This window comes from Scyliorhinus torazame, chromosome 6 (assembly GCF_047496885.1).
Source record: "Scyliorhinus torazame isolate Kashiwa2021f chromosome 6, sScyTor2.1, whole genome shotgun sequence".
Lineage (NCBI taxonomy): Eukaryota > Metazoa > Chordata > Chondrichthyes > Carcharhiniformes > Scyliorhinidae > Scyliorhinus > Scyliorhinus torazame.
In genome coordinates this window covers 290,560,344-290,587,505 of record NC_092712.1, presented here as the reverse complement: position 1 = coordinate 290,587,505, position 27,162 = coordinate 290,560,344, and the positions used below count along the sequence as shown (strand labels likewise).

The 27,162-nt window shown below is 42.9% G+C and overlaps 2 protein-coding genes across 2 annotated transcripts in view; one reads left to right on the top strand and one right to left on the bottom strand.

The window, feature by feature from the left end:
- Window positions 1-3,547: 3,547 nt before the first annotated feature.
- eaf1 (ELL associated factor 1) lies at window positions 3,548-27,158 on the bottom strand. Its single transcript, XM_072509820.1, has 6 exons — window positions 26,997-27,158; window positions 24,551-24,645; window positions 19,203-19,339; window positions 16,363-16,529; window positions 7,119-7,397; window positions 3,548-5,100 (listed from the first exon to the last, which is right to left on the bottom strand). Exons 1-6 carry the CDS (start codon window positions 27,097-27,099, stop codon window positions 5,054-5,056), a joined length of 828 nt encoding a protein of 275 aa, XP_072365921.1. The 5' UTR covers window positions 27,100-27,158; the 3' UTR covers window positions 3,548-5,053.
- Window positions 26,768-27,162, top strand: part of mettl6 (methyltransferase 6, methylcytidine) — a 32,139-nt gene continuing 31,744 nt past the window's right edge. Inside the window, exon 1 of the mRNA XM_072509815.1 lies at window positions 26,768-26,864. The gene's annotated coding sequence lies outside the window, so the exon portion shown is untranslated. The remainder of the gene's footprint in view (window positions 26,865-27,162) is intronic.

The following is a 27,162-nucleotide window of genomic DNA, read 5'->3' as shown; positions in this document are numbered from 1 at the left end:
CAATAACCTCTCCTAGCCTTTTTCGGACACCAAGAGTAATTTAACATATCCAATCCACCTAACCTGCACGTCTTTGGACTGTGGAAGGAAGCCGCAGCACTCAGAGAACATGCAGACTCCGCACAGACAGTGACCCAGCGGGGAATCGAACCTGGGATCCTTGTGCTGTGAAGCCACAGTGCTAACCACTGTGCTACCCACACGTCTTGCTAGAGATAAGACTGCAACTGGAGTATTGTGCATTTTGGTCTCCACATTTAAGGATATATTTGCATTTGAGGTGGGACTGCAAAAGTTCACAAAATTAGTCCCTGGGTGAGAGGTTTTCATGTGATGACAGGCTTATATTCTCTGGAGTTTAGAAGAATGAGAGGTGATCTCATTGCAACCTACAAAATTCTGAAGGAGTTCGATAGGGTAGATGCTGAGAGATTTTTTGGTCGTGGAATTTTAAATATGGGGGCATTAGGATAAAGGGCCAATCATTTAGAACTGCAATGGAGAAATCTTTGTGAAGTTTTGTGAAGGGTAGGTCGTGCCTCACAAACCTTATTGAGTTCTTTGAGAAGGTGACCAAACAGGTGGATGAGGGTAAAGCAGTTGATGTGGTGTATATGGATTTCAGTAAAGTGTTTGATAAGGTTCCCCACGGTAGGCTACTGCAGAAAATACAGAAGCATGGGATTCAGGGAGATTTAGCAGTTTGGATCAGAAATTGGCTAGCTGGAAGAAGACAAAGGGTGGTGGTTGATGGGAAGTGTTCAGACTGGAGTCCAGTTACCAGTGGTGTACCACAAGGATCTATTTTGGGGCCACTGCTGTTTGTCATTTTTATAAATGACTTGGAGGAGGGCATAGAAGGATGGGTGAGTAAATTTGCAGATGACACTAAAGTCAGTGGAGTTGTGGACAGTGCGGAAGGATGTTACAAGTTATAGAGGGACATAGATAAGCTGCAGCGCTGGGCTGAGAGGTGGCAAATGGAGTTTAATGCAGAAAAGTGTGAGGTGATTCATTTTGGAAGGAATAACAGGAAGACTGAGTACTGGGCTAATGGTAAGATTATTGGCAGTGTGGATGAGCAGAGAGATCTCGGTGTCCATGTACATAGATCCCTGAAAGTTGCCACTCAGGTTGAGAGGGTTGTTAAGAAGGCGTACGGTGTGGTAGCTTTATTGGTAGAGGGATTGAGTTTCAGAGCCATGAGGTAACGTTGCAGCTGTACAAAACTCTGGTGCGGCCGCATTTGGAGTATTGCGTGCAATTCTGGTCGCCGCATTATAGGAAGGATGTGGAAGCATTGGAAAGGGTGCAGAGGAGATTTACCAGAATGTTGTCTGTTATGGAGGGAAGATCTTATGAGGAATGGCTGAGGGACTTGAGGCTGTTTTCGTTAGAGAGAAGGTTAAGAAATGACTTAATTGAGGCATACAAGATGATCAGAGGATTGGATAGGGTGGACAGTGAGAGCCTTTTTCTTCGGATGGTGATGTCTAGCACGAGGGGACATAGCTTTAAATTGAGGGGAGATAGATATAAGACAGATGTCAGAGGTAGGTTCTTTACTCAGAGCAGTAAGGGCATTGAATGCCCTGCCTGCAACAGTAGTGGACTCGCCAACACGAAGGGCATTCAAATGGTCATTGGATAGACATATGGACGATAAGGGAATAGTGTAGATGGGCTTTAGAGTGGTTTCACAGGTCGGCGCAACATCCGAGGGCCGAAGGGCCTGTACTGCGCTGTAATGTTCTATGTTCTATTTCTTCACTCAAAGGGTTGTATTGTGAATCTTTGGAATTCTCTGCCCCAGAGAGTTGCGGATGCTCCATTGTTGAATACATTTGAGGCTGAGCTAGACGGAGTTTTGATCTCTCAGGGATTTAAGGGATATGAGGAGCGGATAGGAAAATGGGAGTTGAAGCCAAGATCAGCTATGATCTCGTTGAATGACAGAACAGGCACGATGGGCCACTCCTGTAGCTATCTTATGTTCTTGTAGCTAAATTAAACAATCACTCTGATAATCATTTTACCACCTGCCTTTTTAGATGGGTGAACAAAGATTACAAGCCACAACTGTTGAGTGGCATAAAATAAATCAACCAACATCACCAAATGATTGTATATTCTGGATGCAAAGCAGTCTTATTTGAAGAGGTGAGCCAAATATCCAATTTGGATTTATGCAACTTAATATTCTTCAAATCTGCAAATAAAGTCTAGAAGTTACCTTAATATTGAAACACAATTTAATGAAGAACAGCTTCTGAGTTGAACTTCAGCCCAACCAGGATTTAACAACCAGGGCATATGGTTAACTGGAATTAGTGTAGACCTATTAGATCATTAAGTTTTCAAACTTACACAGATATTCCCACTATTTTAGTGTCACCCTCAATGTGATACATAGAGCTAAGAAATACAAACACAGGATAGATTTGGACAAAGAATGCTGTTAGCCAACTTGATCTCACGTTGAGAGAATATTTTAAATACTAATCCAGAGTAAAGTTCTTTAATATTGACCAATGGTACTAGCTATACATTTAAATTATAATGAACAAAATACATACATTAAGCTGCTGTATTAAGCAACACACACAATAAAGCAGTTGGAGGGGTGAAAGTAACCATTAAAACAGAACATCCTCCAGAGTGCTGATCATGAAAGAAATCAGAATTGAATGTGGATAAATGTTTGATTTCATCAAGCCAAAATAGTACAGGGTTACATGGTAGAGGGATTAGGGCAGCACGGTGGCACAGTGTTCAGCACAGCTGCCTCACAGCACCAGGGACCCGGGTTTAATTCTTACCTTGGGTGACCGTTTGTGTGGTTCTCCCATGTCTGGGTTCTCTCCATGTCTGTGTGGATTTCCTTCAGGTGCTCTGGTTTCCTCACACAGTCCAAAGATGTGGTCAGGTGGGGTTCTGGGGAATAGAGCGGGGGAGTGGGCCTAGGTAGAGTACTCTTTCAGAGGTTCGGTACAGACATGTTGGGCCGAATGGGCTTCTTCTGCACTGTAGGAATTCTATGGTTCCATGGATGTAAAAATCTTCCAAGTTGTTGATCAAACACATCAACAGAGCTATTCATAATAGTGGTCCTCTAATCACAGGAAAAATATTACGACCTTTGAGACGGTATGGAAGCACTGGTTATCAAATTTGTAATGGTACTGTGCAATAAGTTATAACAAAAAAGGGACAACATGGTGGCGCAGTGGTTAGCACTGTTGCCTCATGGCACCGAGGACCCGGGTTCGATCCCAGCCCCGAGTCACTGTCTGTGGAATTTGCACATTCTCCCCGTGTCTGTGTAGGTCTCACCCCCACAACCAAAAAGATGTGCAGAATAGGTGAATTGGCCACGTTAAATTGCCCCTTAATTGGGAAAAAGAACTGGGGACTCTAAATTTTTTAAAGACTTTACAACAAAATTAGCTATGAAACAGTCACTGTAAATAGAATTCAACGGAAAGAGTAAAGAAAGAAAAGCGGGAGTCAGAAAATTGAGAGGAGAGAAAAAAAAGAAACCTATTCCTCTCAGTTAGTCATTTTATTTTGCAATTTACTATTTAGCAGAGAATAACATTATTAATGTATCCAGTGACATGTCACGTTAACATGTACGTTATTCCATTCACACCACTTAGTTTGGCAGGCGGATGCATTCAGTATCTGGCTTATAGTCTTACACATCAATCCTGAATATTAATATTAATTTCCTAAATGTATAAAGATCTTGCTGCATGCTTTATTTTTGTCAGTGCACTTGAATTGGAAATTGTGAATGACGTTTCACAGAAAACAATTAGATACAAATCATAAGCTCTGCATTGTGAGGTTCTTACCTTAAAATGTGTTGCCTGGAGGAAGTGATGAAAAGTTATGAATGACATAAAGGCTCTCCACTCTTTCTCCCCGCCCCCCCCCCCTTCCAAGCCACCAAATACATGGCTGTTTACTGAGTGCTATGGCAGAGGTTTGGGGGCAGATCACCAACCCATTCATTAGGGCTAGGAGTGATGTACAGTGATCATGAGCAGGGAGAAGACAAAATTACATCAGACATAGGCAGCAATCTGTTCTCTATTTTATGCACACAAAATTCAAAAACATCAATCAAATGCGATAAATTCAAAAAAAAATTCTGGACATAGATTACAGCATTTTCACTGAACTGCTTGAACAGCAAGAAATATCCATTTTATATGGAAACACTAACAGTGCAAGATGGGTCGCGGGCTCAGTCAACATAGCATTCGGTCTCAAACATATTCTTACATGAAAGAAAAATATTCTAATGCTGTTCAAGATGCATTTCATTCACATTGTTATTGTATGTTCAGGTCGTCATGCCCTAAAGGCTTTGTTGAAAAGTGAAACCCAGTATAGCACCTTTTTCACAAAGAAAATTTAAAAAAGGAAACAATCCTGCTGTTGATTCATATAAAGTTTAGCGTGCACATTGTAGTCCTTAATAAAGACTTCAGGCTAGCATCCAATAAAGACTCATACTATTAACCATCATAAACCATCCAGCTTAAGATCAATCACTTCACAAACACTTTGGTATTTGTGGGACGCGAGCACTTCCAGAGAATTGTTTGGTTTCTGCATTGTGTGATATCTGTTCTGATTTATAAACTTGCTGTATGATTCATAATAATATGCAAGATAAACAATGCCTTTATACATAATTGAAATCTATTTTTACTTGGCTGTAAGTTCAATTCTACAAGTAAGCTTTGCGTTCAGTCCATTTAAAATATATTTGATCAATAAAGTCTTCAGAAAAATGAATTAGGATACTTGACAAAATATACAAGTAAACCAAATTTTTCTATTTTAACTTTAAAAAAGCAGTTAAATATATATTTAAAATAAAACGCACTGCATTAATCACTCAACACTCACATCTGGTATCAAAACTGCAGTAAGGACACACAATGAGTTTTTACAGTAAAATCAGGATCAGAAAACTTCTACACAAATGTCATCTCCGTATTAGGTCATCGGGGAGGTAGTGGTTCTTTTTCTTTAAACTTCAGTCATCACTGTCACTTCCAGATTCACTCAATTGCAAATCATTTCCTAAAAATAGAGTTTCATGTTATATACAGCAAGCAACCTTTATCTAGATACTCACATCTATTTTTACTTTCTAGCCAACCTTCTTCTATAGTGGCAATATTAAGTACTGGCTAGGCCACTGCCTGGGAGCTGCAGTAGGAGACTGGATCCACTTTAAAAGCGTGGCCTTACTAGGATCCTGCCACCAGCTGCCCACCTGAAAAGGACATCAAGAAGGCAGCTCAATTGATTTGGGCCTATGAAGCTCAGGCGGCCTGGAGGCCACCAGGCAAGTCATGGGAGGGCTCCCAAAAGAGTTTTGCTAATGGGAAAGGAGTCCATGGTAGAAGCCCAAATCTTGTAAGTGGGATTCTCAGGAATAAGCTATTCTATAATTAGAAGGAAACCCCATAGTAGCTGACTGTTTGTTATCCTATATATTTCATGAACAATGCTACCTAAGAATTAGATGGAAACTAATGTACCCACGGCAAGTTGTTCACAAATATTGTAGGGTAGGGTTCTCATCGAGGGGCATGCAGCCCTAGGGGTCTACCAGATTTCAAGAGGTCCATCAAAATTAAAATTCTAGTTGATAATGTGCTCTGCATACCACCTCTCTTCACTGCCTGGTAACAATGCTTTGTGCCCTATTTATAGTGGAGAGAATGAAAAAGTGGGAAAACAGCTCAGTGAAACAAAAAAAAGGACATCAAGAAGGCAGCTCAATTGATTTGGGCCTATGAAGTTCAGACGGCCTGGAGGCCACCAGGCAAGTCATGGGAGGGCTCCCAAGAGAGTTTTGCTAATGGGAAAGGAGTCCAAGGTGAGGTGTGCAGAGCATATCATCAGGAGTATCTCAATCTTCTATAGTTAGTGTGCCAGTTTGCACCGCCCGAGCTCAGGTTGTCTGCAAAATGGCCACAACGTTGTCTTGCAGGAAAAGCTGGCACAGCCCCTCTGCATTATGACAATGCAGACATAGAAATGCTGGGTTAAAGTGCTCAACAAGCCCAATTATTGGCTGCATCTGAAAACCAAATGCACAGGAGCCATTACAGAGACTGCACTTGCAACAAGAGGGAATCAATTGAGCTGCTTGAAATTAATAATACTGTCAGGTGGGGTGGACAGTTACACCACTGTCAGACTGACCTTAACGTTGTGCTACATGTGTGCTGTTTTTGGCCTTTGTTATTATAAAAACTGGATTTTATTGTAATAACTATTGGAAAACAAAGCAATTATTTAAGTGACTGCAGTATTTATTTTTCTGCTGGCTGCCATCTTCTAATGCCAGGTCTGGGCTTCCTGCAAGGTTCCGGCTGGACAGTTGGTTGCAAATATTCCAGCGATTAAAAATGAATAAAAACGCATTTGATACATTTTTAAAAGTTAGGGAAAGGTTTAATAGTTATTCATTTTTTTAATACACATCTCTGCTCATGCCAAATTCTGCATTGGCTTAGAAACACACCGGTCTTAATGAGGTATGTTACTCATAATCTTATGCTGGAATCTGGGGCAAATTCCTCAGGATATTCAAGTTTCCAATTAAGTAAAACAAAAATAATAAATATAAATGTTTAATTGTCCATTAAAAAATATTTGTGTTAATGGGATCTGTGGAATAATTTTTAACACAGGAGTGGGGGTGTTGAGAAGTTAAAGATTGACAATGCCTGCTATAAGATATCAAAATGACAGCTATTGGATACAAGTTCATTCTCAAACAGATGTTAGAGTTGCCTTTCAATAAGAAATGGAGATATCTGTAGCCTTTCAGGATATTCTTGAAAACGATGTAATCACAGCAGATAGTGGGCATTACTCGAAGCAATAACCATCAGGTGTGGAGCATTCTTGTAACAAACAAACATGCTCGCATTGGCATCAGCAGCATTTATTTTAGCTTGATGTAGAATAATTGAGTGACATGCATCTAATTGCAAAGACGTATTGCACAGAAGGAAAATGGAACATAAACTTAGTATCTTGTACAACCGCATGAAGAATGAAGATAAACACTGCATACTTACTCAGTGTGCTCATAAGTTGATTGCTTCCTGGTCTGCTGGTGCCATTTGTAGCTGCATTTCTGTTACTGTACTGCTGGTACGGCTGTTGTGGCTGCTGCTGCTGTTGGGGTTGGGATTGGGGTTGTTGTTGGGGTTGCATCTGTGGTGGTGTAGAGGAGGGGTGAGCTTCATTTTCCACATCACTGCTCGAGCTATCATCACTGCCAGAGGAACTTCCTGACTCTGAGGAGCTACTGCTGCTACTCATCTGTTCAATAATATCAACTTCAGCTCTCAATTCTATAAGGATTGGGAGGGAAAAAAAACAATGAATGTAAGATATCAGCTATAAATTCATTGGCTTTCTTAAAGACATTGTGCCTCGTTTTTGCATAAAAATTCTTCACCAGGGAAGGATACAATAGAATAAAAGAAAAGACACCAGTTTAAAACTATGAATGATCAAGTTCATTTAAATCTGTCCTTTTTCCCCCTTCAATGGCACACATCATAAAGCACTACACTGCTGAAATTCATGGACAGCAACGTTGCCATCACTGTGTAAGTCTGATCACCTGTAATAAAAAGAACAAGGCCATCCATTTTAAAGAATAACAATGCCTACAGCTATCAATGCGAGGAAAAAATGAACTCCTTTTGTGAAAACAAATTGAGACTCTCGCACAAACATAACTATTTCTTCACACATACAGATATTTCTCGACCTTCTTTTGAAAATAAGGGGATTCATTACTTCTGTTACTAGAGAAATTGATATTACAGACATATGCAGATCTACAATGGAACTGAAACCAGGACTTCATTTGTAGATGATACTAAAGTGGTGGAAGCATTTATTTCTTAATTTAGAGTGCCCAATTCTTTTTTTTATCCAATTAAGGGGCACGTTAATGTGGCCAATTCACCTACCCTGCACATCTTTGGGTTGTGGGGGTGAGACCCACGCAGACATGGGAGAATGTGCAAACTCCACATGGACAGTGACCCGGGGCCGGGACCTAACCACTGTGCCACCGTGCTGCCCAAAGTGGTGGAAACATAATTAAGACCAGTACAAATAAATTTAGAACAATTTGAAGCTTTTGTAAAACTGGGCAAGTAGGTGGTGCATGAACAGTGATAGTTATAAAAATTAGCATGTAAACAAGGGACTATATGCATTCTGAATTGAATCACGGTGGAGCATATGAAAGAGATTTTAAGTTGTAGTGAAATTTAAAATAAATAGTACAGTTTTGTGCTGAAAGAAAGCAAAACATACTACTGAGTTGCATTATCAAGGAGACAGCACTGTTGTCTCACAAAGTCAGGGACTCTGGTTCGATTCTGGCCTTGGGTGACTATTTGCGTGGGTTGCCTGTGGGCGCTCCGTTTTCCTCCCAAAAGACGTGCTTGTTAGGTGAATTGGACATTCTTAATTCTTCCTCAGTGTACCTGAACAGGTGCCGGAGTGTGGCAACTAGGGGATTTTCACAGTTAACTTCATTGCAGTGTTAATGTAAGTGTACTTGTGACACTAATAAATATTATTATTATTACAGGGCTTCTATGAAATAATACAAGTAAAAAAGCTAAATTACTGTATAAAGATATGTTCATCATTCTATGAAGTGGATATTATTTGTCTTACAAGGTTACACTGTAGTGCAAACAAGGTAATAACATGTTGGAACTGTCCCTCCCACACTAGGTTTACATTTTGAACAAAAAATTTTAAGCATGGGATGTGGAACCAAGCTGGGTAAATGGAGTTAGGAAACGGATCTGGTCCGATCTATTAAAAAGGTGAAGCAGGACTGTGGGACTGAAAAGTCTGCTCCTGTGCTCAAGGGTTTACACTACAAGAGGATGGGTGAAAAACAAATAGGAAGTTGGCTAACAGAAACAGTGGTGGCTAATAGGTGCTGTCTAAACTAGAGATGTAAATGTTAGTGTCCCACTAGGTAGTGGTCGAGCCATCTAAGTTTACAGACCAGAAAGAGACTCATCATATCTGCATTTGCCCGCTGCTATGAAATAACCCAACTGTCCTAATCTCTCCCAACAGTAAAATATCTTACTCAACTTCAAATAATGATCCACTGGACTTCCGGCGGCAGCCATGAGCTTAGCAGTCGCACAAAAGGTGGCTCTCTCTTGGGAACTTCTTAGCAGGTGCTTTTAGCATGTCAAATGGACATAAAAACACTAAACCCCCCCCCCCCCAACCGACTTATATGTTGTTGAACCAGCCACAGAGCCGAATAAACAGCAAAAGTCAGGAAAGGAAGACCCCCAACCTCAGAACGAGGGGACACGCAGGGGCGAATTAAAGCGGAGCATGGCAGACTGAGCAAGATCGGCAACACAAATGCCGGCCCACCCGTCGATGGAGCAGCTGATAGAGATACTCTCGATAGAGCTCCAGAAACATAGACTCTATAAAAGAAGACCTTATGTAGGCTGTGAGGTTGGCAATAGAAACCGCTGGTCACCATAGAATTTACAGTGTAGAAGGAGGCCAGTTGGCCCATTGAGTCTGCACCGGCTCTTGGAAAGAGCACCCTACCCAAGCCCACACCTCCACCCTATCTCCATAACCCAGTAACCCCACCTAACACGAAGGGCAATTTTGGACACGAAGGGCAATTTAGCATGGCCAATCCACCTAACCTGCACATCTTTGGACTGTGGGAGGAAACCGGAGCACCCGGGGGAAACCCACGCACACACGGGGAGAATGTGCAGACTCCACACAGACAGTGACCCAAGCCGGGAATCGAACCTGGGACCCTGGAACGGTGAAGCAATTGTGCTAACCACTATGCTACCGTGCTGCCCATAAAAGGAGGTTATGGGGAGCGGAGAATGGAGACCCAAGAAACGACTGTGCTGGACCTGAAGAAAGTGGCCACTGACCAAGGTAAGCGGATCACCTCACTTGAAATTGAGGTGGTAAGTTTGGTAACAAGCCAGAAAGCGCTCAAGGGGAAAGTTGACAATTAGAAGAACAGGTCCCGTCGACAGAACCTGAGAATTCTCGGGCTACCAGAGGACAGAGAGGACAGGAACCCTACGGAATACGTCGCAAGGATGCTCAGGAAGCTGGTTGGAGAGGAAGGCTTTGCCACAGGTAGACCGGGCCACAGGGCGCTCTGGCAATAGCCCAAGTCAGGAGAAACCACCAGAGGCGATAATCACGAAACTGCCAAGTTTCAGGACAATGAGCAGATGTTTGACTGGGCGAGGAGTACGCGGTCGTGGAAAGGGCACAATCCACATCTACCTGGATAGTGGAGGCAACCTGGCCAAGCACCAGGCAGAGTTTAATGGGGGCTAAGCGGCATTATGTAAAAGTAAGGTGCGGTTCGGCATGTTGTACTCAGCGAGACCATGCGTCACATTCATCAGCAAAGAACACTATTTTAACATGCCGGAGGAAGGCTGGGTAGGACAGACGTATTAGGTATGCTTTAGCACAAGGACGAGGGGCTTGGCCATACTGTTTAACAAAAGGACAATCTTTACAGTGTCAAAAACGGTGACGGACTGTGTGGAGGGGGGGGGGGGAGGGGGAATATGTGATGGTTAGCAGTGTCCCTTCTGCTTCATGTAAATATATACGTCCCGGACTGGGACAACACCAACCTCATTAAGAAAACAATGGCGGAAACCCCGACCACAACTTCCACCAGCTCATCACGGAGGGGTGGCTTCAACTATACAGGACTCAACGATGGACATGTCCAGCCCCAGATCAGGGAAAATAATTGGGAATGGCAAAGGAACTGAACACCTTAAAGGGGAGGGATCCAAAGAGGTTCAAACATCCAGAGGAGAAGGAATTCTCCTTCTTCTCCCATGTTCACAAAGTCCCATCCCTTTGTAGTGGGTAAATCGGTGCTTCAGGGGTGGTTGGGGCAGAATACACCGCAATAGTAATCTTGGACCACGCACCACACTACATGGACGTAAGGTTGGAGGCGGGCCATGCCCAGCACCCCCCATGGAGGCTGGACACAACCTTCCACGCCAACAAGGTGTTCTGTGAAGAATGTCACGCGCCATTGATGGGTATGTAACCTGTAACTAAATGGGGAAGTCTCACTCTCCAAATTCTGGGAGGTACTGAAGGCAGTGATAAAGGGGGAAATAATAGCATACTGAGTTCTTAGGGGCAGGAAGGAAAGGGCGGCCACGCAATGGCTCATCGACTCCATATTGGAAGTGAATCGGCGGTACTCCCACAGCCCTGACTGTGGAACTGCTGGCAGAGAGAAAGAAAACTACAAATGGAATTTGACTTGCTCTCCACTGGGAAAGTAGTAAACCAGCTCCGCCAGAAACGAGGGATCTTTCATGAGCATGAAGACAAGGCCAGCCACCTACTGGCTCACCAGCTGGAAAGCAGGCAGCCACGAAGGAGATTACGCAGATGAGGGACAGGAACGGTAGGGTAGCCGCAGCACCAAATAAGATCAACGAGGCCTTTGTGACCCTCTATCGGGGACTGTACACCTCCAAGCCCTTGGAGGGGGTCGAAGATGAAACATTTTCTCGGCAGGCTGGTCATACCAGTTGTAGGGGAGGAAAAGAAACAGTGACTGGAAGCGGTCTAGGAGAGCATCAACTCTATGCAGGCGGGGAAGGCACTGGATCCAGACGCACTCCCAGTGGACTTCCATAAAAAGGTTTGTGAGCCCTGCACCTGTGGGAGATATTCAACGATTCACGAATGAAAGGGGTCCTGCCGCCTACGCAGGCGCTGGTCTCGATATCGCTGATCCTAAAAAAAGACAAAGACTCAACGTAGTGCAGGTCAAACAGACCCACCTCACTCCTGTACACTGATGCCCAAGTCCTGGCGAAGCAGAACTAGTCACAAAAGATCAGACTGGGCTTGTCAAGGGCAGACAGCTAACGGCGAACATCAGACGCCTGCTTAACGGGACCACCTGGGTAGGAGTCACCAGAAGTGACCATCTCCTAGATGCAGAGAAGGCCTTCGACAGAGTCGAATGGAGCTACCTCTGGAACGATTTGGGTTCGGGCCAGGGTTCACTTCATGGGTGAAACTTGTCATGTGAGAGTACCTGTAAGAAATGGGTGTTTAAGAAATGTACCTTTAAGAAATGGGTGTTTATCAGTGATGTCAGAGTGTGGGTGGAGCTGGGCTGTCTCAGCTTTTTACTTTCGTTTTAGCTGTTTGCTGCAGGGTGTGTTTTAGTTTCGTTTTCAGAGCTGGATAGCTGCAGTCACAGCCAGAAGGCGTATGAATCTCTCTCTGTAATCTAAAGACTGTAAATCGATCCTGGTGATTTAAAACTAATAACAGTAGTGACTTTAACCTGATGTGCTTCTGGTAAAAGGTGTTTTAAGTCCTATGGATGTTAAAAAGGAAAGCTTATGGGCAGCACGGTGGCGCAGTGGGTTAGCACTGATGCCTCATGGCACCGAGGTCCCTGGTTTGATCCCGGCTCTGGGTCACTGGCCATGTAGAGTTTGCACATTCTCCCCGTGTTTGCATGGGTTTCGCCCCCACAACCCAAAGTTGTGCAGGGTAGGTGGATTGGCCATGCTAAATTGTCCCTTAATTGGAAAAAATGAATTGGGTACTCTAAATTTAAAAAAAAGGAAAGCTTAAAGTTTACTTAGTGTTGTAGTCTTTAGGGGTTGTATTTGAATTAATGGTTGCTAAGTTGTTCACTGTATGTTTTAAAAAGGTTAACTTGAGTTCATAGAATAAACATAGTTTTGTTTTAAAAAATATTTTTCGATTTCTGCTGCACCACACCTGTAGAGTGGGCCGTGTGCTCCCCATACCACAATCTATTAAAAGTTGAGAGTCAGGTGAACTCCATGATACACTTTGGGATTCTCTAAACCCTGGCCCCCAACAAACTACTGTAAGCTCTCCCACAGCGAGTATACAGACAAACGCCACCAGCTCTGAATACTCCCTGCTGCACAGAGGCACAAGGCAGGGATGTCCATTGTCCCCGCTGCTATTTGCCCTGGCAATCGACCCACTGGCTATTGCCCTCAGGTCGTCGAAGGGATGGAAAGGCATCCAAAGGGGAAACAGAGAGCAGAGTCTCACTCTATGCGGATGACCTTCTCCTCTATGTCTCAAACCCCCTAGCCAGCATGGGAGAAATAATGCAACTCCGAAGGGGTTTCGGAGCTTTCTCAGGTTACAAACTTAACCTGAGCAAGAGCAAAATCTTCCCTGTGAAGTGAACCCCCAGGGGGGAGAATCAGAGCTGGGGCACTGCCATTCAAAGTGGCCCACACCAAGTTCCAGATAACCCACCACCGGACACGGATCCATAAGCAGAACCTGTCAAGCCTCGTGGAAGAGGTAAAGAGAGACCTGCGAAGGTGGTACTCACTCCCGCTCTTCCTGGTGGGAAGAATGCAGACAATAAAAATGAACCTGCTGCCAAGATTCCTCTTCAGATCCCTCCAGTCTTCAGCCTCAAGGCCTTCTTCACCAAAGTAGATAAATTAATTATGGCATTTGTGTGGGCAGGATCTGGAAAAGCTTCTTGTAAAGAAAGAGAAATATGGGGGGCTTGGCTCTGCCGAACCTCCTTTTCAACCAGTGGCCGGCTAAAGCAGAAAGGGTATGAGGGCGAGTGAAAGAGCCGGAGACGGAATGGATGCAAATGGAGCTGACCTCATGTATGGGGACAACCCTGCAAGCACTAGCCAGACGCACTCCTATTTCCCCCAGCCAAATACTCGAACAACCTGGTGGTGGTGGCCATGTTAAGGACTTGTAACCAACTCAGGCACCATTTCAATCTTGGTGCAATGTCCGCTATGGCCATCTGCAAAAACCATAAATTCATTCGCAACTGAGGAACTTCCTCTGCAAGAAGATCGCAATGTTCCCCCAGTTACCCGGACACACCCTGCTGGTCAGACTGCTAGCATTGGGTGAATTAGAGGACAGAAAGTGCGCCGACGCGTACGAATGAATGCTAGAGAAGTAAAGGCCTCCCTGGACGAGACATGGGAAAGATAGGAGGAGCTGGACATGGAGATGGGGGAGGAGTCTGAATCGAAGTGCTGCATAGGGTGAACTCTACCTCCTCGTGCGCAGGGCTGAGCCCAACGCAGCTAAAGGTGGTGCACAGGGTGCAGTTGACCAGAACACACATGAGCGGGTTCTTTCTGGAGGTGGAGGGCAAATGTGAATGGTGCCAAAGAGGCCGGACAATCACACCCACATGTTCTGGCCCTGCCCCAAGCCTGTGAGGTACCTTACTGCCTTTTTCGAAGCCATGTCCAGGGTTGTGGGAGTGAGGTTGGAGTCATGTTCCGATGATGGTGGTCTCCAGGATGTCAGAACAGCTACAGCTCTGTAAGGGGAGGGGCAGACAGCCTAGCCTTTCCCTACCTGATCACCCGCCGTGGACACCTGCTCAGCTTGAAATCAGCAGCGCCACCCAAGGCTGCAGACTGGCTGTCCGACTTGGTGGAATTCCTCAAATTGGAGAAAATAAAATTTGTCATTAGAGGATCGGAAGGCTTCCACAATACATGGAGGCAATTCACCAGCCTCTTAGAGGACCTGCTCATAACTGGAAAGTAACTAAGGGCAGGGGGGTGGCTGAATTAGATAGGGGAGAGGGAGAAGGGGGAGGGCCAACAACCAGAGTACAGGGGGACTAAACGATATTGAGGGAGGAAAAACCCATCGATGGCAACTAATAGGCTACCCCTTTGTTGTCTCAAACACACCCTTGGTATGTTTTAATACCGGGGGGGTAGTATGTGTATAGTTAACAGCTTGGGTGTTGTAACCGGTCATTTGGAGTTTACTGTAATTATGATTTGTGTTTCGTTATATGTTTCCTGAGTTTTACCTTTTCTTGTTATAAATACAAATGAAAGTCAATAAAAATATTAAAATAATAATTAGCCACTTCCTTTTAAAAGATTCAATGGTCTCTGCCTTAATAATTCGCTGCAGGAAAGCATTCCAAACTCTAACAACTCTTACCTCAGTGATAATTTTAACTTGATGACCCTCAATTAGAGTAAATAATCAAAATTCTTCATAATTGAATAACTATTAAAATATCTTTTTCATCCCCTCTATTCAATCAGAAGCTGTCCAAGTATCTGGAGTTTCAAAAAAATCATATTGAACTCAAAGCGTTAACTGTGTTTATCTCTCCAAGGTTCTGCCAGACTTGCTGAGCTTTTCCAGCACTTTCTGTTTTGATTTCAGATTTCCATTATCCGTAATACTTTTCTTTTATCTGAAGTACCTCCCCATCACTATTAATTTCTCAATCCTGGTAACATCCTAACGCCTCGGTGGCTCCAATATCTTTTATATAATGGGGCACCAGAAATTTGCATACAGCATCCAAATGTAGTTCAATTATTGCCTTGTAATTATTTATCACTTCTGTGCTTCAATTTATAAAACCCAAAATGGTACCACCCTTTTTATAAAACAATCAGCTGAATTTATACTTTAAAAGAACAATTTTAACCTTTGGCCTTTCTGTTGCTCTGTATCTTTTACATCTTTCCCAATGAATGCATACTCTATAAAACAAAACAAACTTCTCCATTATAATATGAAGCTGCCAATCACCTGTCAATTCCTCTAGTCTGTCCAAGACCTCCTGAAGTCTGACAACCACATCGAACTAGCCAAACCCTTTACTTGTACTGATCCATGGGGAACTCCATTTTTAAGGCTTCTCAAATCCAAGGAACATCCTTTTACCCTCAACTTCTGTTCCCTGTCTGTCCACCAACTTTCTATCTATGCTGCTACAATTGCTCTTATACCAGACTTGAACTTTTGTAACAGGTTGTTACGAGATAACTTATTGAATGCCTTCTGAAATGGAGTGCCTTCTGAAATTTAATCAATATATTTACTGCATTCCTTTATCGATCCAAATTAGTTACTTCTTCAGCATACTTATTTATCAAACATACATGTATAAATGAGCTGGACTCAGTTTTCTATCAAAATCTACAGATGACCTAGAAATGGGAAGCTTAGTCAACACTGAAGAAGACTGTAAACAACTTCAGAAGGGCAAAAAGGTTAGTAAGCAAAGCATATGAATAAATTGTAGAGAAACACAACGTCATACATTTTGGGAGGAGGAACAGGATAGAAAATATACACTAAATAGTAAAACGTTGAAAGAAGCTGTTGCATCAAATAGTTTTTCCTGCTCCTAAAAGTTTCCATGTTCACATCAACACAGATCTTTTGTTTGTATACCTCTTTTTATGTCATCGAGCTGTGGTTCAGGTGATGGGTTGTCCTTTGAAGGAGATGTTTTTGGTCCAGGACATGGCTTATTTGGGGCTCTAAACTGTGTAGAAGGCTGAGATCTTCGCACCACTTGCGACTCCAACTGAGCTTGGATTTTACTGCTCCCTTCAGCTCTGAAACAATTATTAGTAATTGAACATTACGGTGTGTTGAGACATCAATCCTTCCACATTACCAACTCAAAAACAGCTTTAGTAGAAAATAGAATATCAAAAATTTGCCATAAAACTTAAGAACAAGTAGATTGTGAAAGGGAAAAATGTTCCCATTTCGTTTTTATCATGTCCATTTTTTTGCTTCTTCTCCTGAAGATAATCCTGGATGGGGCATGGATCTAGGGATACCACCAGCTCTCAAAATGGCCATTCTTCATGTATAAGCCCAAACATAATGAGTGTCAGAAGGCTAATTAGTTGTGGGAAGCCTCAAAACAAAGACTGTATTTTCACCCAATGTTCATTATCACATTTTCCAGGAGTAATTAGAGTAGTGATCAGCAATAGCACGAGTATATCATTGTGAAAAGCTTACCTCCCATGAACAGTCATTACAATGTTTTGCTAGCATCATTCCTGTAAAATGTCTCATGATTGTACCACATTATCAAAATTAGAAAATAAGCACTGGCAGCAACAGAAGACTAAATAATTCAACCAGAAAAGATTCAAGCATTTGTGTATTTAACTGTGTCACATTGTCAAAACTCAAGGCATTTACAAGCTATTTCAGACACTTATGAACTTGACATTTACATTTCAAACTTTTTTTTTTTAAGAACTTAACTGCAATGCCAGAGGAGGGAGGCAGTGGTGTAGTGGTATTGTCAAAACTAGTAATCCAGAGACCCTGGAAAATGCCCTGGGGACTTGGGTTCGAATTCCGCCATGATAAATGGCGAAATTTAAATTCAATAAAAAAGCTGAAATTAAAAGTAAAACGATGACCATGAAATCATTATTAATTGTCATAAAAACCCATCTGGTTCATTAATGTCCTTCTGGGAAGGAAATCTGCCGTCCTTACCCGATCTGGCCTACATATGACTCCAGATCCACAGCAATGTGGTTGACTCTTAAATGCCCTCTGAAGCAAACCACTCAGTTCAATGGTAATTAAGGATGGGTAATAAACACTGACCCAGCCAGTGACACCCACATCCCATGAAAGAATTTTTTAAAAGTACTGGACTGGTATTTAGAAAGGACAATTGAAATTAATTTTAACTGTGCTTCTGTTTCCAACAAAAGTCTTTGATTTATATCACCGATAGGAGAGAACACTCACAGCTACATGATCCATTGAATTACTATGTATCCAATCTCTGCTAAAAAACAATTGTCTGGAAAACTAGGGATACCTGCAGAACACAGCTGGATTACATAACAGTGCTATTAATCGGGACTTACTCAAACATAACCTGCTCACTGACACTCGGTTTGGGTTCCACCAGGTCCACTCAGCTCCTGACCTCATGGATTGCACAATGTACAGTACCATTCGCAACTCATGAACTGAAGCAGTTCGTATACACGTCAATAAGACCTGGACAACATTCAGGCTTCGGTTGATAAGTGGCAAGTAATATTCACACCAAACAAGTACCAGGCAATGATGATCTCCAGCAAAACAAAATCCAACCTTCTCCCTATGACATTCAATAGCATTACCATTGCAGACTCCCCACTTTCAAAATGCTGGGAGTTACCATGGACCAGAAACTGAACTGGACTAGCCATACAAATACAGTGGTTATAAGAGCAGGTCAGAGGTTGGGGATTCTGCAGTGAGTAATTCAGCTCCCGGATGCTCCAAAATCTATTCACCAGCTACAAGGCACAAGTCAGGGGTGTAATGGAATGCTCTCAACTTACCTGTATGAGTGCAGCTCCAAGAATACTCAAGAAGATGGACACCATCCAGAAAAGGCAACCTACTTGATTGGCACTCCATCCACCACCTTCAACATTCACTCCCTCTACCATTGACAAACAGTGGCAACAATACGTACAAAATAGACTGCAGCAACTCACTAAAATTCCTTCAGCATCTTCCAAACCCACAACCTCTCTGACCAAGAAGGACGAGGGAAGAAGATGCATGGAAACACTGCAAGTTCTCTTCCAAGCCACACACCATCCTAACTTGGAATTACATCACCATTTCTTCACTGTTGCTGGGTCAAACTCCTCAAACTCCCTTCCTAATAGCATTGTGATGTATATACATGGACTGCAGCGGTTCAACTTCTGATGGGTAATTAGGGGTGGTCAATAAATGCTGGCCTAGCCAGTGATATCCAGATCCTGTGAAAGAATTTAAAAAGCTACGCCGCCATAAAATTAGCTGGTGAGCATTAACTGCTTTTTGCCATTCTGATATTTAAAAAAATTAATTGGCAACCTGCCCAATACGTGCAGAAATCTTGGAAATTGAGTATTTTAAATATATAGAATTTATGGTTCTGGAGGTGATCATTCAGCCCATTGTGTCTATAAGCGCTAAAATAACAAAAAGGTGATGTTAGGAGAATAAATTAAAAGTTTAAAGGGCATCAGGACCTAGCCCCAAGGAACAAGGCAGCATGAGTACAAAAGGTTCAATAACCTTCTTCTATGTGATTAAAGTTCTAAAATTCTATAAATACCTAGGTACTATTATTGTTATAGGTTATACAGGTGTAAAATCAGAAAAAAATTGAACAAGCCAATATATCATATTGACAGGAACATTATATTATCAGTCACAAAATTATTCAAGTTAACTTAAAAACAAGTATGTACTCTCACCTGGTTTTCTTCACCTGTATACTGCTACTGAGTTTTTCAAGCACAAATTCACCAGTATCATGGTTAATGATAAGTACACAATCCTTCTGATATGGTCTTTTATTACCTTTGAAGACAGTCATTGGTGGAGAAGAGCCCTGGTGATCAAGAAACCAGATATTATTTCAGTTTTGCATTACTCTGGCCTATGTCAGAGTTCAAATCGGCAAACAATATCAACATTGTCGCCAAATATTCCACCATATTCTCAGAAAGCTCCTGGATAATTCCTCCTTCAGTAAATACATCTTACATGGAACTGTAAAGGCATTTTACCTTTGTATTTTCATAAAAATACAAACATTGAATTGAAACGGTTTGATTTGGAAAATAAAACTGTACTAGTCTACTCCCGAAAATTTCAAGTTGGTTTTTGGACTATTGTTGAATCATCCAATAATTTGAATCAAGTAATGCCCATAACAGTAAAGTTTGAATTTAGTACAAAACATCTGATAATTCATGTTGCTTAATCAAAATGAAGGGTATACTTTGCTGATCCACAAAACGTCTATATTTTGAGTATTTAAATAAATTGGAATTAAATATCTGTGCAAAAGTATTTTGGGTGATTGACAAGTAATTTTGAGATCATCTCTTTAATGTAGAGTAGCAGCATGAATAGAAAAATTCAGATAGCAGAAAGTTTGCTTCAAATCAAAACACATCTGAAATAAAACAAAATGTAGCCAAAATGCAAGTTAATGGGATTATTGAATTACTACAGATTAAGATGTAGTAAATAACTACAATGAACATACTTGGGAGCAGACAACAAAGAAAGAGAAACCTATAAAACACAGGAATATATGTATGTTTTAGCACACTTTATTTTAGCACCTGGGGCTGGTTTAGCACAGTGGGCTAACTAGCTGGCTTGTAACGCAGAACAAGGCCAGCGGTGCGGGTTCAATTCCCGCACCGGCCTCCCCGAACAGGCACCGGAATGTGGTGACTAGGGGCTTTTCACAGTAACTTAATTGAAGCCCATTTGTGACAATAAGCAATTATTATTATATATGTTTCCTCTCTACCGATTATTTTCTTTACACAATTTCACTGTTCGTCCAGTGGTGTAATTTGCTCAAACTCAAGAACACTTTCAGTAATGATTCAGTATATTATTTCAAGGTGGGATGGGACCGCGCTCCATATGTTCAGTTCTCAATTTCAGATATGCCAACCTGAACAGTTGCTAAGTGGACACTAGGCATATTCCAATATTAAGTAATAGATCTGATGGTTTCCAATTGCACATTTGTGCAATAGTTATTGTACAGCCCTTTAATTTGCTGCATAAAACTGTGATTACCAATTTGCCTAATAACATCCTATCTTTTTCTGTTGAGATAACAAGAATGATGCTAAACCCCAGCTGTGGTGACATAACACATCTGAGTAATAAGTGCTTTGAGGTACTCAGGGGTAAATTACCACAGGTGAAAACAAGGCAGCATATAAACTAGGCAACCCACTTCTTACCTAGTATCTATTTCAACACAGCCAAAGCATCTCTAGCATGTTTTCTTGACTGGAGCACATAATCTAGGCCAACACTCCAGTGCAATGTTGAGGAAGCGTATTACTGCAAACATGCTATCTTTTGAAGGAGACATCTGCCCTCTTAGGTGGATGTAAATGATCCCATGGCACTATTTTGAAGAGGAGAGTTCTTCCAGGCATCCCCACAATATTTATCTCTCAATCGATACCCTCAACCAACACAAATTATTCAGTCATAATCATTTTACAGTTTGTGATCCTTGCTGTGTACAGATTGGATGAATATTTCTTGCATTGCAACAGTAACTGCACTTCAAAAACTACTTAAATTGACTGTAAAGCTCTTTAGGGTATCTCGAAACCATGAAAGCCACAATATAAATTTGAATCTTTGTTTCTTTCCTACCCCACACAATCACCTCTGGAGTATTCCACGGGTTCATAGTTGGTCCTTTTTTTCACATTTATCTGATGCCTTCAGAGGCATCATCCATAGACATGAGACCAGTTTCCACGTGTTATTTTGATAATGTCAGCTTTATCGCTTCAGCCCATCCATGACACCATGCCCACCTCAGTGCTGTCAGGCTGATTATCCATGTCAGAACCTCGGCAATTGAAGATCACACAAAGGTAGTTCTTGTTGATAATTCCCATATTACTTTGTACACCGTTGCTGCTAAATGCAGGTTGAACGGTGGTATATTATTTAAGCCAGGGCAAAGCTTCAAATCATTCATCCTATCACTATGTCAACAGAATTTCAGCTTCAACTGATACTGTCTGCTTCATCTATCCACCATTGCTGTTCTCCAACATTGTCATACCTAACACCAATCTTAACAATTTCAATTTTTTCAGTGCTCTGGCACCCACATCCTGTTGTGCACTAAATTCTGCTTGCTCATTACCATGTTATTTCCAGTCTCCATCAGCTTCCGGTTTCCCAAAATCGGATCCCTTCTTACAATTACTTCCATGGTGTTACCTCGCATTAACTCTCGTCTCCAGTCTGCATATTCCTTTATATTGCATTCTTTAAAAAAAATCCCAAGATGTTTCACAGGAGATATCATATGAGGTGACCAAAAGCTTGGGCAGAGAGGTGAATTTTAAGGGAGTTCTTTAAGAAAGAAATGGAGCAATTTTTATTAAAACATTTAAAAAAAATTTTTTTTACGGGATGTGGGTGTTGCTGATTAGGCCAGCATTTATTGCCCATCCCTAGTAGCCTTCAGAAGGTGGTGGTGAGATACTTTCTTGAACCGTTGCAGTCCTTGAGATGTAAGTACATCCACTGTACTGTTAGGGAGGACGTTCCAGGATTTTGCCCCAGCGACAGTGAAGGAACGATTTCCAAGTCAGGATGGTGAGTGACTTGTTGGGGATGGGGGCGGGGGGGAGAGGGGGGGGACGGGGGGGGGGGGACTTCCAGGTGGTGGGGTTCCCAGGTATCTGCTGCTCTTGTCCTTCTAGGTGGTAGTGACTGTGGGTCTGGAATGTGCTGTCTAAGAAACCTTCGTGAATTATTACAGTGCATCTTGTTTGTCGGTGATGGAGGTTTGAATGTTTGTGGAAGGAGGAGCAATCAAGCGGGCTGCTTTGTCATGGATGGTATCGAGCTTCTGAGTGTTGTTGGAGCTGCACTCATCCAGGCAAGTGGACAGTATTCCATTACACTCCTGACTTGTGCCTTGTAGATGGTGGAGAGGCTTTTTTTGGGGGGTGGGGTTCCAGGACGTGAGTTACTCGCAGTGAGATTCCTAGCCTTTGACCTGCCCTGGTAGTCACAGTCTGACGAGTCCATTTGGATATGGATGGCTTCATTGTCTGAGGAGTCACAAACAGTGCTAAACATTGTGCAGTCATCCGCAAACATCCCCACTTCTGACCTTATGATGGAAGGAAAATCATTGATGAAGCAGCTGAAGATGATTGGGCCTAGGACACCATCCTGAGGAACTCCTGCAGTGATGTCCTGGAGCTGAGATGATTGACCTCCAACCATCACAAACATTTTCCTTTGTGCCAGGTAGGACTCCAAACAGCGGGGAGTTTTCCCCCTGACTCCCATTGACTCCAGTTTACCTAGGGGTCCTTGATGCAATATTCAGTTAAATGCTGCCAGGATGTCAAAGGCAGTTACTCTCACCTCACCTCTGGCATTCAGCTCTTTTGTCCATGTTTGAACCAAAGCTGTAATGAGGTCAGGAGCTGGTGACCCTGGCGTAATCCAAACTGAGCATCCGTGAGCAGGTTATTGCTGAGTAAGTGTGCTTGATTGCAGTGTTGATAACATCTTTCATTAGTTTGGTGATGATGGAGAGTAGATTGACAGGCGGTAATTGGTTGGGTTGCATTTGCCCCATTTCTTGCATTCAGGACGCACCTGTGCAATTTTTCAAATTGCCGGGTAGATGCCAGTGTTGTAGCTGTACTAGAACAGCCTGGCTTTGGAGTCTGCACGTTCTCCCCGTGTGTGCATGGGTTTTCTCCGGGTGCTCCGGTTTCCTCCCACAGTCCAAAGATGTGCAGGTTAGGTGGACTGGCCATGCTAAATTGCCCTTAAGTGTTCAAAATGGCCCTTAGTGTTGGGTGAGGTTACTGGGTTATGGGGATAGGGTGGAGGTGTTGACCTTGGATAGGGTGCTCTTTCCAAGAGCCGGTGCAGACTCGATGGGCCGAATGGCCTCCTTCTGCACTGTAAATTCTATGAAAACAAAAGGCGAGAGGTGCGGCAAGTTCTGGAGCACAAGTCTTCAGTACTATTGCTGGAATATTGTCAGGGCCCATAGCCTTTGCAGTATCCAATGCCTTCAGCCTTTTCTTGATATCAGGTGGAGTGAATCGTATTGGCTGAAGACTGACATGTGATGCTGGCGACCTCCGGAGGAAACCGGGATGGATCACCCACTCGGCACTTTTGCCTAAAGATTATTGCGAATGCCTCAACCGTGTCTTTTTTTCGCATGTGCTGTGCTCCTCCATTATTGAGGATGGGGATATTTATGGAGCCTCCTCCTCCAGTGAGTTGTTTTAATGATACATTCATCCACAAGTGATTTGATTATGAGATTATCACAATGCATAGAGTTCTTCACACCGTTTGTCTATCATGGGTCATTAGACAGCAATCGGGAACAAGAATCCTGGTTAACTTCAGATCAAAAGGGTCCACATGTGTGGAGTTACATTTCAACAAGTAGCCAATGTCTCAGCATAGGAGAGGGAGGTAGAAAATGGACACATTACAGAGGCACTTCCAGAGCAATGTAAACATACTTTGCTCACCTTTCCCAATTTCTTTTACCGCTTGGCATCCATCCCTTCCTTAAGAAACAACAATATATTTTATGACACCCACTTGGGAGATAGATTTCTCCCAAATACTTGACTAAAACTGACCTCCTAGAGGAAGGTTCAATGCATCTTCAGATATTGCAGAACTTTTACTGAATAACTAGCGAAAGCAGAATTCTAGGACATTTCACATTAATTTCTTGTTGTAATTTAGGAAGTTTCATTTTCCGAGGCCACAAGGGGATATTTCATATTTTGAGATTAAAATAAGCATTGCTTTGGACATCGCACTCACAATATTCATTTTGATGCTGTGTGCCGAAGCTGGCACATGTTTTATAAAATGTGTATAATCAAAAGACAGCAGGGAAGATTAGATACTGGATGGATTAACAGCACGCTATTCTAGTTCTGATATATAGATTATATCGATTTTTGTGGATCAAACTATATTTGAGGTTGAAACAGTTCTGATTTGACAAGAACAAAACCTGCACAGAACTTACTGGGATGTGTGGCAAAGTTATAGTGACTTGGTCACCTTTTCCAACCTGTAGCTCACCCTCGCACGTGGTATCGATGGATGCTGGTTTAAAGTCATCTGAAAGAAAAGAGATGCACACCCAGTTACTAAAAAGGTATGGGCATTTTAAACAAATCAATTATTGCTGCATATATCTACTTTTTTGTATATGAATGTGAGCAGTGAGCATCCACAAGTGATTTAACTATGAGAGAATCACAATGCATAGTGTTCTTCACACAACATTGGTCTATCAAAGGTCATTGGACAGCAATTGGGAACAAGAATCCTGGTTAGCTTCAGATCAAAAGGGTCCACAACATGTGTGGAGTTACATTTCAACAAGTAGTCAATGTCTCAGCAAAGGAGAGGGAGGTAGAAAATGGACAAAAAAGAAACTAGGCATCACAAAGCTCCACTGCACACCAATCATTTATTTGTTGGCAGTGAGGTGGAATGCACTCAAAGATCAGTCTGAAATACAACCACTTTCGGATACTCCCTGTAATTAAGATCATGAGAGTGGCTCACAGTAAGGGAGAGAGAGCAGGTTCCTGTACCCGTAGTCAAATACTGAGCATAGTATGAAAATAGGACAGGAGTAGGCCATCCAGACTCCTTGTTTACTTTGCCATTCAATCAGATCATGGCTGATTTGCACCTCGACTCCATTTGCCCAACTATGTTCTTTTTTTCCTGGATACCCCCAGCCAATAAAAATCTATGAATCGATGCCATCAACAATCAAAATCATACTTTTTGGGGGAACCCTTTTTATGAAAAAGGACTTTCGGAATTCACTCCAAAATGTCCTTGGATTTAGATTTGCTTACTGTCACATGTACCGAGGTACAGTGAAAAGTATTTTTCTGCGAGCTGCTCAAGCAGATCATTCAGTACATGAAAATAAAATAAAATAAAAAGAAAATACATAATAGGGCAACACAAGTACACAATGTAAATAATAGACATCGGCATTGGGTGAAGCAACAGGAGTGTAGTATTAATCAGGTCAGTACATAAGAGGGTCGTTTAGAAGTCTGGTAACAGCGGGGAAGAAGCTGTTTTTGAATCTGTTCGTACATGTTCTCAGACTTCTGTATCTCCTGCCCGATGGAAGAAGTTGGAAGAGTGAGTAAGTCGGGTGGAAGGGGTCTTTGATTATGCTGCCCGCTTTTATAATTTTAAGATTGTGACCCCCCTTGTGCAGGATTCCTTGTGAGATAAACATTTCTGTACCTTATTCAGTTTATACACATCCATGAGATCAGCATGTCAGCCTGGACTCGTGCACTCTTGCTTTGCATCAGAAGGCTGTGGGCTCAAACCAACAGAGCACAAAATCCAGGCTGACACTCCAATGCAAGGACTGAGGGAGTGCTGCAGGGTGAGAGATGCCGTCTGTCAGACGGTACTTGAAAGTGCGGCCCTACCAAAAGATGTAAAAGATCCCTGGCACTATTTTCATAATATTTAATCCATCATTACTCGAAAGTAGATGGTCTGGCTGTTCATTACTGCTGTGTCAATGGTGGGACCTTGCTGTGCGCAAATTGGGTTTCTAACATGGTGAGGCGCTTTGGGGCATTCCAAAGCAGTGAAAAGCTATGTACATAAAGCTATCTACAAGATGCACTTCAGTAACTTCCTTAAGCAGCGCCTTCCAAACCCCCGACCACTACCATAGGGGCTTTTCATAGTAACTTCATTGCAGTGTTAATGTAAGCCGACTTGTGACAATAAAGATTATTATTATCTAGAAGGAAAAGAGCAGCACATTCCTGGCAACCCCGCCGCCTGGAGGTTCCCCTCCAAGTCACTCACCACCCTGACTTGGAAATATATCCTGGTTCCTTCACTGTCGCTGGGCCCAAATCCTGGAACTCCCTCCCTAACAGCAGTGGGTGTATTTACCCCTCAGGGACTGCAGCGGCTCAAAAAGGCAGCTCACCGCCACCTTCCAAAGGGCAACTAGGGATGGACAATAAATGTTGGCCTAAACCAGCGACGCCCACATCCCGTAAATGAATAAAACAAATAAAAAGCAAGTGTGTTTGGATCACCTCTCAACCATCTAAACTAAAAGGGATACAGTTTATCTAATCTGGGGGGGGGGGGGGGGGGCATTTAACCCTTTAAATCTTGCTGTCTTAGTTGTCCCGGTGAGGGGGTAACCAGGGCAACGGGAGGGAGGCGGTGGGATGCGCAGCGTTTCCAGGGTCCGAACCGAGAACATCAGGCCCGTCATTCTGCGAGGGGCAGGCCGAGCTCCCAAAACCGCCTGTTAAATAAACACGGTTCGTTCACTTTATTTCCAGCACTGCAACTCTCCCCGGGCAATCAAACTGGCGGGCGAGGCCCGAGCCCCAGGCCTCAGGCTCCCCTCTCGGGCCTACTCCGCCCCGCGTCTCCCCCACCCCCCCACTCACAGCGGATGGTGTGGAACGAGCTCTTGGGCCGTTTCTCGAAGCTCTCGCCCAATTTCAGCACGTGCTCTTCCTTGCCCAGCGCCGGCTGCGCGGTGCCATTCATCGCCGAACGCTTCGATCATCAATTGAAACAAAAACAAAACCCCCACTCCCGGAGCGGCCCTGC

What these genes read in the sequence shown, in the direction of transcription:
- eaf1 (XM_072509820.1), bottom strand. Translation starts at nt 27,099, where the DNA reads ATGAATGGCACCGCGCAGCCGGCGCTGGGCAAGGAAGAGCACGTGCTG. An exon ending in TAACTTTGCCACACATCCCA is followed by an intron (nt 19,340 to 24,550) that starts GTAAGTTCTGTG and finishes CTTGATCACCAG; the next exon opens with GGCTCTTCTCCACCAATGAC. An exon ending in GCTCGATGACATAAAAAGAG is followed by an intron (nt 7,398 to 16,362) that starts GTATACAAACAA and finishes CAATCCTTATAG; the next exon opens with AATTGAGAGCTGAAGTTGAT.